General features: G+C 46.4%; 2 protein-coding genes across 9 annotated transcripts in view; one reads left to right on the top strand and one right to left on the bottom strand.

Annotated features, from left to right (window-relative positions):
* The first annotated feature begins 306 nt into the window (after positions 1-306).
* Positions 307-11,176, top strand: part of chico (insulin receptor substrate 1 chico) — a 46,586-nt gene continuing 35,716 nt past the window's right edge. Inside the window, exons 1-2 of one of the 6 annotated variants that reach the window (XM_065443952.2) lie at positions 307-559; positions 8,684-8,818. In XM_065443952.2, the coding sequence (XP_065300024.1) occupies positions 8,717-8,818 (102 nt within the window). In that variant the 5' untranslated portion in view covers positions 307-559; positions 8,684-8,716. Of the gene's footprint in view, positions 560-1,037; positions 1,324-6,325; positions 6,404-6,700; positions 6,854-6,898; positions 6,919-8,683; positions 8,819-11,176 lie in introns of those variants that run through there. The other 5 variants (XM_065443951.2, XM_065443949.2, XM_065443950.2 and 2 more) reach the window with 5 other exon arrangements.
* LOC139060052 (uncharacterized) lies at positions 2,947-6,249 on the bottom strand. 3 transcript variants are annotated; one of them, XM_070538812.1, is made up of 6 exons: positions 5,931-6,249; positions 4,732-4,873; positions 4,549-4,629; positions 4,414-4,473; positions 4,154-4,228; positions 2,947-3,901 (listed from the first exon to the last, which is right to left on the bottom strand). In XM_070538812.1, the coding sequence occupies exons 2-6, from the start codon at positions 4,870-4,872 to the stop codon at positions 3,728-3,730; spliced, it is 531 nt and encodes a 176-aa protein (XP_070394913.1). In that variant the 5' UTR covers position 4,873; positions 5,931-6,249; the 3' UTR covers positions 2,947-3,727. The 3 variants fall into 3 exon arrangements, 2 of the variants coding, with proteins under 2 accessions (XP_070394913.1, XP_070394914.1); XM_070538813.1 differs by lacking the exon at positions 4,154-4,228 and having other exon boundaries at positions 5,931-6,247; XR_011514585.1 differs by lacking the exons at positions 4,154-4,228; positions 4,414-4,473 and having other exon boundaries at positions 4,549-4,873; positions 5,931-6,244.

The raw sequence follows: 11,176 nt of genomic DNA, 5'->3' as shown, positions 1-11,176 counted from the left end.
ATAACAAAAGCGAGCTGCATTTTTTCATTTAGGCAGCAGCAACGAAATATTGCAGCAAGCAAGACCTTTATCGCATGTAGCCCTTCAGCAGGCGGAAGCTTAGATTAAAAAAAAAGTAAGCAATTGCCGATACCACTACGTGGGCACACACGAGTACAAGCTGATCGGCGCCGAATGTGTAACGGCGGGCAGCGCTGTGCACAGACACACGCACGCGTGAAAACGAGCACCTCTTAAATCGCCAAGTGCGGGCTCAGAAATACGTGTTCCGGGAAGAGCCGCTTCCTTCCGGAAAGGCGTCGTTGTTTTCGATTTGAGTTGCGTAGGCGAGGGCGGAGTACATGGCGAGACGCGCAGCCGCAGCGCCCTGTGGTGAGCATCAGCGGAAGAAAAACGTAAACAGACGTGGAAGCGAGCGGTCGTGCGGCCCAGCCAGCGCCGTGATTTCCTCAGAAAAAAGGAGAGGCAGGATCGTTAAAACGCAGCGTTGACGTGTCCAGCCGAGGGATCACCGGACCGAGAAACCTGGCTCACGAGGCTGCGGAGAGACAAGCTCTGGGTGAGCGACGTTCTCGAGTTATTTGCGACGCCCGCTATCTGACACGGGCATGGGTCGCCCCTGTGGTGGTGCGGAAGGCAAACTCCGAAACGAGGGGAGGTGGGGGGGAAGCGCACAGTTTTTGCGGGGATTTGATGGCGTACGCAGGCTAGCATCGTCACCCGATGCAGGCCCGCCGGTGCGATTCGTGTCGCGAGTGTTTGTCAGGCGACCGTCCGTCCGTCCTTCCAAAGCGTGGACTGTTAACGATCTGCGAGCCGTCGACCGAGGCGAGCGCTTTTTACCACGTGACAGCGCCATTGCTGCCGAAGGGTCCGATTAGGAAGCGCCGCGGTAAAAAGCGTGCGTGTCGCACCGATTGTTTCGCGCGAGTGCGGCGGCGTTACGATCCCGGGCGTCTGAGAAATGTGGGCCAGTCGGCAGTGTCGTGGCGTAGCCGATTCAACATGGACATCTTGATCGTACAGGGGAAGGCGAGGTAGCGGAGGAATCGCAGTCGGGAGCGCGAGGAAAGAGAGCGAGAGACGGAAGAAAAAAAACAAGCGCTCGTACCAACACGGAGCTACTATCACGTTTTCATCTTTCTTTCCCTTGCGTTCGGTTTCACGTTTATCGGCCTGCATTTTTCGCATTCCGTGCACGCGCTGAACACGCCGTCTGTCTGAGCGCACTATTTCCGCCGCGACAGACGGATGGAATGGCGAATGACATTTTTTTTTTTTTTAACAGCCTGTTTGTTCCGGCGTGGACCCGGAAATCTGACCGTAATTTTCCTTTCTATTCGCAACTCAAATCAACATTAGGGGGCGCTGCGAAGCCTGGCCCGGTCTGGCTACACTGTGCAGTATGGCGGCTTTACGGAGGTCCCCGCGTACGCTTTCCTTGGTGAAAACTTTGAGTTTGTTGCACTGCGATGTTAATTCGCGCTGTTTTGTGGGGGGAGAACGGGTAGTGGACGCCGAGCACCTCATTTTAGTCGGTACCAGTGGTTCAAAGAGTAATTAAGTAGAAGTGGTCGCGCGTGTGTGCAAACCTCCGGCGTGACAGCGGACCCGCACGAGATTGTGGTGAGAATCGCCGACGCATTCCGGGACCCATCGATCGTGGAGGCAAAGTGTTCGTGCACTGCTGGATTGTCGCAAAAGTGCAAGCACATCTCGGCTGTTTCTCCTGGCACCTTATCCTGGAACATTTGGTGTAGTTGTCAGTCCCTTTAATGTTTCATCTCTACATTGCGTTTCAATGCTGTTCATATTGCAAAGATCGTAGTAAAGTGAAATGTTCATGTGCGTGCACCGTTGTAAGCAGAAGAGATCCTATTATGTGCCGAACTGCAACTTAGCTTCACCTTGTGCTGTGGCGCTTGGGGTTACCTATCACAATACATATCCTGCTTTTTTTCTTTTTTTTGCCGACATGACTGTTCGTTTCCTATGGCTCATACGTTATTGTTTCACAATTTGTGCTCGAGCAACTGCGTGACATCAGTGGCGACTCAGGCAGAACTCATGAAACCAACTATTGTTGTCTTTGTTAGTGCCCTTCTTAAAGGGGCCCTGAAACTGGCATGCCGCATAATATAGATACCACGACCACCACAAGCTCTGTTCGCAGGACGATCAGACAGCCGTGTGTATTTATTGGTCTCTGTAAGTGATGTAGCTCCAGGCGTCCATCTCGCGTTTCGAGAGTGACACCCATGCCTGAACCACAAGTAGCAATGTGTAAAAAAAAAAAAACTTGACCAGGACCTTGCTACCTTGCCATGCACCGTGTAGCTTCCAGCACACTAGCTGAGGCGAAAGGAGAAAGCAATGCATCAGTGCAATAACTACTAATTCCGCTTACAGTTCAATGATTCGAAAAATTTTTGCAGCAGGCGGTGTCCTTTTGTAGTGATGTAACTATGATCAGTCGGAAGTGTTTCAGTGCCCCTTTAAGTGTTTAAGTGCTTTAAGTGCATGTTAAACTTTCATGTCACATACTTTCCATTTATTGATATGTTGATAGTAAGGACATCTCTATATGCTCTCTGGAGGTCAATAATTATCATTCACTGATGTTAAGTCTGCACAAGTGTCTCCCCATGTTGTATTACCAGTGGTTTAGTTATGCTTCCCAGGACAGCCATTTGCACTGTATTCAACAAACTGGGAAGAAGCATAAATTATGGTACATATACCAGCTGGGGTCATTTGAATCAAACCATTCTTTCAGAGTACTCAACTCTGGTGGCCAAACTTTTTAAATACTCATCGTATGCAGGTTTGACCCTGTTCCATGTTACTTCTCATGTTCTGTTTGGCCAGATATACCCTCATATGCTAAAAAGTGCAACAAAAATGGGCTTGAGTAAAATGTATGAGGCAAGTACAGTGAACAAAATATTGAGTGCATGTGGTTTATTTTGTGAAAAAATATAAGTAAGAAAAGGGACAACAAACAGCCATTGAAGAATAACCACAACTCTATGACACAGATCATAAGTGAACTGCAAATATCTCGGAATACCATAAGATGAAAACTTGCATCAGAATGCGTAGTGTAAATCAGCACTTCAATGAAGAATACAAGTTGCAAAAGAATGTGCATTGCTAATTTACAAAAAGTGTGTTGAAGTTGAAGTCTGCAGGTTTGGCCAATGCAAACAAGTGCAGCATGTAGATCACATGGCAACGACCGTGTCTGAAAAGTATGAAGTGGCTGAGTGGCATAAAAAATGCTGGATTTCCAAACAGAAGACCGCACTTACTCCCAAGGCCGCCACGCTTTGATGGAGCCAAGGTCACACGCACAAATGCCTCTATGCAATACAGGCTACTTGCAATATCGCCAGCCATGGCACGACTTCAGGTGAATCACCTAATGCCGAATATGCAAACGTGCCACTGGAATTCATCTTTTGGTGGCACAGCCACAGTTACTTTTAAAATTTCACACATCAACTGAGCAGTCTCTGCAATTATGTTGCTACATGTAGTTAGAGAACAGTTAAAAAGGTGACTCAAGAATGCAGTGGAAATATGCTTCAATTTCACCAATGTCAATGCAATTGTTTTTACACATAACTGGTGCCGTCCTGAAAGTGGATGAATTTTTGTGTAGCACGTCACACGAGCATTCAGAACATCGAATGATGGCAGGCCTGTGAATGTATTTACGTTGCTACTATTTATCGTGTTCACAAACTTCTGTGGAAAAGTACCCGACGCACACTTGGGCAACCTTGCTTTCTGTAGGCCTTGTCCGTGACGCCATTTCTAGTAGGAAATTTGCCACGTCTTTTTCTTCTCTTGAGTACTCTGCCATTAATGTCCGGAGGCCAGGTTGGCAAGCACATTCCTGTGACAAAACAAAAGCAAGAGTTGTAATGTCTGACATATCTGACGCGAAATGCAGCTTCTTTTTGTCATTCCAATAATGCACGTCAATGTATTAAATTCAATGTTGGAAGTAGGAAGGCCAGGCTTTTTGCATCAGTTAATTTGCACCCATCACACACCACAATCCTTTCACGAAGTTAATCCAGAAAACATGCTGCCGGCTAGGTAAAGACAGCTACCACATCACAAATATATAGAAAAAATAAATTGCCATATTTGCTATGTCCTTGTCCCTTATGGTGTTTGCAAGGCTTTGGTCCATGCTGTTAGGGGATGGGAAATCGTCCTGCAATGTCAGATAGAGTTCAGTTCAAGAAACCAGTGGTTAAGCAATGTGTGCACAAGTTGCAATTAATGAGCACCCATCACACACCACGTGCTACAATGCTTTTACGATGTAAATCCAGAAAGCATGCCACCGTCTAGGTAAAGACAGCTACCACAACACATACATATACAAAAAGAAATTACCATATTTCCTTTGTCACTTATTTGGTCCATGCTGTTGCGGTCAGGGGATGGGAGATCGTCCTGCAATGTCAGAGCTTAATCCCAAGGAATTAGTGGTGAAGCAATGTGTGCACAAGTTGCAGGCAGCCAATTTACCATGGTGGTCGTGCTGACAGGTGCATGGGGCAACACCTTTGCTTCTAATGGGGAGGCAACAGTTTCTTTGCTTGATTCATTCTGTAATGCATTAAAAGGTGTTGACATCTATTGCATGCTTGTAGACATGGTGTATGTACCATAAGCATATAAGTGCTGCACCATGTAGTCAAATTAACTTACTCTGGCTGACCGATACACATGTCGGCGAAGTCTTGCCAGTGAAAGCTCTCTCATATGAGCATCCTTGTTCTCATCATAACATGACGTCCTTGGCAGGTTTTCAGTTGGTACTGCATTTGTTTCAGCCGCTGTCTTTGACATGCTACAATTGAAAAAATAAATGAATTGTTTATGCTTTATTGTGCCTCAATATGGGCTGCACCCAGAATTTTTTTCTTTTTACCTCAGAAACAAGGCCACAATATTTATAAAAAAACATTTGCAAGGAAATGAAGCACGGTTTGAGTGTGCAAGGCTATGCAACGTTGTACACCGAATGTAGCATCTGCAAAACGTAGTTGAAAGCTGCTCATAACGCAAAGTACACAGGTGCAAACACCACCACATGACCGGAGTAGTTTTGCCACTGACTTGGGGATGATTTAATAACACAGATAAAGCTAGCTTAGGTACTAATACTGCACATACATATGCGACACGTCAGTAGACGGCGGACGCCGTAAATTTTCCTCGAAACTAGCCAACGCGTGTAAAATTGACATGTGGCTGTCGCGTAAGTGGCAAACTTCTGCAATGAACGTGATAGGCTCGCCGTCGGTGCGAAATACCAGTGTCATATGGCCACTCTTGAGCACGTCGGAGATTCTCAAGTGCAAGTGGCAAATTCGTAATCAGTCGCGCTGGGAAGTGCCCGCGTGCAGTGCGCCTGTGCTGCAAGTTCATCCGCACCACGCATGATATTTATTCCGCTTTAGCATGCCACATACGTGGCACGTTTACACTCAACACTTCCAGAACTTGCTAGTACATCATTCGTAAACATTTGAATCTCCGACGCCCGTATAAGTTGCGCGAGACGTGCTGGGCATCAAAAGCTACAGCCGGGTGTAGCCAACGAGCGCAGAGGTGACGTTGCTCGCAGAAACCGCTGTGAAGCGTCGAACATGAGCTCTAATTACAGCCAATGTGGTTAACGAGTGCAGAAGAGACGTTTCTCGGAGAAACCGCCGTGACAGGTTTCGAACCTGTGCTCGAATTTCGCGTTGCGGCTAACATATGCAGCAAATAATGCATAGGCCAATCGCCAGTGCCCGCAATGCGAAACGTGTTTACATAAGGTGACACAGCGACATGTATAATGGCCACGCACAATGGTCATGCATTAGGGTCGGGTTCACAAGTTCACAATAGTGTCTCACCTGGTAAGGAGAAATTATCCCGTGCAAAATGCCGTGAGCAAACAGTCACTGTAAGCGTCACAGCCTTGCCGATGCGGAGGTTAGCGATCCACCTGGTTCTGCGGCTTCAGCCTTTCCACTCGGAGGGAAGTGCGTGAACGGAAATATCGCTGTCCTTCCATCTCGCTGGCACGCACCGAGGAACACAGCAGAACTGCTTGGCCGTTCGCTTTTTCTTTGCTAGCAGCTTCATTCTTCCGTCCGCGACAGCAGCCTCTACGGCGCACACGGCGACTGGACCTCCGTATTTCGTTTCTCCCTACTGCCGCTAGGTGTCGCATGAATTGCTGGAGTTGCGAATTGACCTCGATGTCTACTTGGATTGCTTATGACGCGTTTGTTAAGCGCTTTGTTTCTTCGGCTAGTGTTCTATGTTTTCTTCTTTCATCACCCGCACAGTGCCAGCAAAGCGGCTTTGTAGCTCTTTACTCAAGGTCAGGCGACTTGTTTACAATGTCTCGCCTTCTGTTTGTCTTTTGACCCGCTACGGCTACGTCACCCTACAGGAACACGCCGTTATCGCTGTGTTGTCGCTCGTAGCTGTCGCCGTGCTGTTGCAATGTAGTACTTTCGGGGAAAAAAGCCTGTCAGACACCAGAAACGTGACTAGGCGTTTGCTGCCGCGATCATAGTGAACGGAAATGTGCTGAAGAAAAAAAGAAAGAAAAAAAGGCGTGCGGCTTTGACTTCCTTTGCTGCAGTGAGCACCACCTAGCTGTAAAGATATTAAAGACGCGCGCGTTTTTGCTCGTGCGCACTAATTGGATTGCGTTTTGTCCGGCTTTCCGCGTGGTTACAAACAAGTCTGTGGTTTCTGCTTAGCTTAGTTCGTGTTCGTGACCGGCGGATCGATTGATTTTAACACAGCTTCCTTGACCAGTCGGGTGTGTTTGCGCGTGCGTACTTGAAGCCAGTAGGCGTTCGAAGTTTGCGCGCCCCTTTTGCCGAAGTTGGTGGCGTGTTTACATGTCAATTACCGCATATTTTGATAATAACTGAGTCGATAGTTCAGTGTAGCTCGTTACGGGTGGTGTTAAATCCTGTCCACCATTAACCAATGCGTTAATTTGATCCATGAAAGTAACTAATAAGTGCTGCGCATTTCATCGAGCTTTAATTTATTCTTCGAAGTTATGCTCCTACCCCAGTAGTTGTGAGGCTTCATTCATTTAAAATTACGAGTATTCACTTAGCCGGAAAGTGTGATGCGTATTCACGATCGGTATATCTTGAATATGATACCAAACAGAAAACCTCAAGCCTGAACTGCAGTCAGTTGGAGGATTGGCACTAAGCATTTTTTGAACATCCTAAAGAATGTTTTCTAGTGGAATGTACAGCAGTGCTTGTAGTTCATTATACATGCACACTTTGAAAGAGCATTCGAACCAAAGACAATTGAAATCCGCAAAGCCCCTTTGGCAACCTTCCAAAAGTTTGTGCTAGAGCCAATCACATTGAAAAATTCCATCTCAATTAAGCTAGATCAGATCCAAAGTGTCCATGTGTCACTGGTATTACTTATGAATATTGGCACCTTGTAATTGTTGTTTTTGACAGTGTTTGTGTTCTGCAGAATTAGTGCTGAAATATCAAGGGAAAATTATTAGTTTATTTCGTCGTGACTTTTTCTGAACATGCAGCCAGTCTGTTTGTTACCCATATGCATCAAATGTGATCACGTTAATCATGACATGGTGGAATTGGAATTCTTTGGTCAGGTGTGATAATCTATCTCAATCACTTAATGACTTCTTTGCTGGCCTTAACCTGTGAAGTGTTTTTAATCCCAAATTGCGTTAATTTTCGGTCTTCACTACCTCCATGGCTTGGCATTGTTTTCATTATTCTAGCACCACCTTGCAACAAGGTTATCAATTAGCAAGCCTGAAGACGACTTGTCAATATTGGAAAAACGGGTGACTGTGATGCCATACCACGCACTACTTTTGTCATGCAGATATGGGGCAGTACGCCCGCAGATACACGCTGCAGCCTAAACATGTAAAATCTGCAGTAGGATGCAGTGAGCTAGTTGGTCCCATTTCTTGTCCCATTGTCTTGGTTTTCCTCTTTTTTTTTATTAGTGATAACGTAAAACCTGGATTCGCCATTAAAAAAAAATTACACTCATGTTTCTATATTTCTTCTTCTTCTATGACACATTTATAAGTTGACATATTGCTCTTGTGTACCGTATGATTTCCTCTGGAAATGGCCAATCTTGGCTCCACCATTGTTCTCGCCCCAGTTAGGCAAGCGCTCTTATCGGGCCCACCACCCTGCTCCTCGATGTTATCTTGCAAACATGCGTGTCGTATTGATATGTGAGAGAGAGAGAGATGGTGTGCACAACGCTGGCGTCAGTCAGCCGGTCGATACATCGTTCAGCTCTACACAATCAACACTCGGTGCTGCCGGTGCAAAGTGCGTCTCGGATGTTCTTGAAGCGATGGTCAGCGTAATGTGTGGCTCTCATTTTTCCTGTGGAAAATGGATAGAGAAACTGGGCATCTCAGTCGTGCCTTGAGCAAATGATGTTATAGCTGCCGAATGCCCTCCATCCGGTATAGAATAAACTTGGTGCCTATGCGAGCAAAGGAAGGACAAAGGCTGCGTGAAACTCCTGTGCTACCTCCCCGTTTTGCTGTGGCTTGGATGCTTAGTTTTGGTGGCCAATGTGCAGCATGACTTTGGTGAATTTTCTGTGGCAGGTGGTTGAATATGGGACCAGACTGACTGAAGCCATGTCGACAAAGATGAAAGACACATCGCGGGGAAGCGGGGTGGTCTCCCTGGCCGAGCAGGCCATGGACATTCAGAAGATGGGGTACCTGAGAAAGTTGAAGGTGAGAAATTGATGGTGCAATAGATTATCTTGAATGATAGGCGACACAAATGCTTAATTAAGTTAATGACCCACTCTATCTCTTTCGGCAGCAGCCAGTTGTGCTTTCTTCTGCACGACCTGTTTATTTTACTTGCACCCGTTTATTTTGTTTGTTTGTTTGTTTGCTTCTGCACCCATTCTTTTATTTTGTATAATAAACAAGTAATTTGTCTCAAACTTTTTCCCTCTCTCCTCATTGTGTTACCTCTTTGCTGAATTTATGCATTGTGAATTTGGATGCTCCTTCGTGTGGTAATTATTTGCTGTGTTATTTCACGCAGTATTAGTGCAGTATGTTTAATTGCATTGTAACATGGCTGCACAGAAAGAACCTCATCTGCAAATTACCATTAGCCATTTCTGCTATATATGTGGGCTGAATCCAACTGCTGTAATGTTAGAGGCTTGATCAGGCAGCTAGCATACCAGTAATGTCACCTTTTGCTCTTGCGTCACATTAATCCTGTGGCCTAAATTATTACATAACTATTTTTTTCTTTCTTTCTTGCTCTTTTGGTTCCTTAATCCTGATAACAGGTTATTTAGTAGTTGATTTAGAAGAGTTGTGTATTTGGCTCCCTTGAGGAACCATACTGAATGTGGCATTTGCTTGTTTCCGTCTTCTTTTTTCTTTAGAAGGCATTTTTCCTGTTGTGTTACTATCCAAAGACAGCTGTTTTATATTGAAACTTGCAAGCGGAGGTTGGATGAAGAGGAGATCGAAGCCGGACTGACTCGTGGGCGGTGCTGTGAACTTTTGCTGAGCGATATGTTTGCATTCTTTACCTTGTAAACAAGCGCGATCCATTATCACAATTGTGGTGGAGGTGCTGGATAAGCCAGCTGCTACCTAGTGCTACCTGAAGGACACCGTCTGCCATCGACGGAAGCACAATAGTACGAGCTTCGCCGCATCCGATGACTTGTGGGCTTGGCACCACTACCTCAAGAAATGAGCTCAAACGGAGACACCCAGCAACCCTCTGCAAGGCCATCCCCTTACCACTACAAGGAGCCGCAAACCTTCATGGGAAAGCCCAGCGACGACATGGATGAGTGGCTCAGCCACTATCAGCGGGTGAGCCGATCCAGTGGTTTGAGTGCTGCTAGCCAGTCGTCTAATGTGGGTTTGTTCCTTGATTTGACTGTTTTGGCATGGTTTGAGAACCATGAAAACACTTTGACAACCTTGGAACTATTTGTGGAGGAAATTAATGCTTTGGAGATGCAGCAACGAAGAAGAAACATGCAGAGGAGATGTCGCAGAGGGCTCAAGTCACGGGGGAGACTTGCAGAATGTACATTGAAGACATACTGAAGTTGTGCAAGTCGGTGGACGCCTACATGGCAGAAGAAGACACGGTGGGCCATATTCTCAAAGGTATTGCCAAGGATGTTTACCACATCCTCATTGGCAAGGAGAGTTTGGTATCAGTGGCAGACATGATTCATCCCTGTTGAACCTTTGAGGCCCTTAAAATGCATCGCATTATTTCGAAGTTTGGACATCTGGCCAACATCGCAAAGGTCGCCACCGTTGATGTATGCCATGATTCACTACCTGCTGACCTTTCCTCTATCATTCGTCTCAATGTATGCAAGGAACTATGTCGGCATGCTTCTGTTCATGTGCAAGGTAGAGATATGCAGTGTGATATACCATCCACAACTATCGATGTTGCAAGTTTTGACGAGTGCAGCTACTCCAACAGCAGGCCTCAGCTGAGGGCTCCACTACCAGTGGCCTCTAACGTCGAGCCGCCTCCGCGACAGTTACAGCTACAACAGCTGACCATCTCCTTTCGTTTCAGAGCGGGAACAGTGTGCCGAGTACACTCACAATCCCGCGACTTTTGGTATGCTGCGTGAACGCCCAGTGTGCTACCAGTGTGGTGTTCATGGACACATTGCCCGGTTCTGCCCTACGTGACGTCGCCCACGTACGACATTTTCCAAGTGACCTGCGGCATTCCCACAGCAGCAGCAGCTTTCAGCTTTGCCACGTGGAATCTAGCCTGTGCGGCTGATGGAGGTGAGGTCGCTGGACGTACTGCATTGCACACAAGTATGCCTCCACCAGTTTCGATGCTTCAAAACAAGGTTCATGTACTTGTTGAAGATGTTCCCGCAATGGCTTCGATGGACACCAGAGCAGCTGTTTCTGTAATGAGTTTAGTTTTCAAGGAACGACTTAGCTGTAAAGTTATGTTTTATTGGGACAAACCTACTACCTTTTGTGCAGTGAGCGGCAAATCATTGTGTCCAGTTGGTGTATGCACCATATCTGTTTGTCAATGGCAAGGCCTTCAAGGCAGAA

This window comes from Dermacentor albipictus, chromosome 5 (assembly GCF_038994185.2).
Source record: "Dermacentor albipictus isolate Rhodes 1998 colony chromosome 5, USDA_Dalb.pri_finalv2, whole genome shotgun sequence".
NCBI lineage: Eukaryota > Metazoa > Arthropoda > Arachnida > Ixodida > Ixodidae > Dermacentor > Dermacentor albipictus.
Note: the sequence above shows the minus strand (reverse complement) of the source record. Positions and strands in the feature narration are given on the sequence as shown.

Excerpts from the sequence above, each read along its gene's own strand:
- LOC139060052 (XM_070538812.1), bottom strand. The coding sequence starts at position 4,872 with ATGTCAAAGACAGCGGCTGAAACAAATGCAGTACCAACTGAAAACCTG. Across the intron at positions 4,474-4,548 it reads CTGTCAGCACGACCACCATG|GACGATCTCCCATCCCCTGA; the intron begins GTAAATTGGCTG and ends CTGACATTGCAG. Across the intron at positions 3,902-4,153 it reads ACAAGGACATAGCAAATATG|GAATGTGCTTGCCAACCTGG; the intron begins GCAATTTATTTT and ends GTTTTGTCACAG.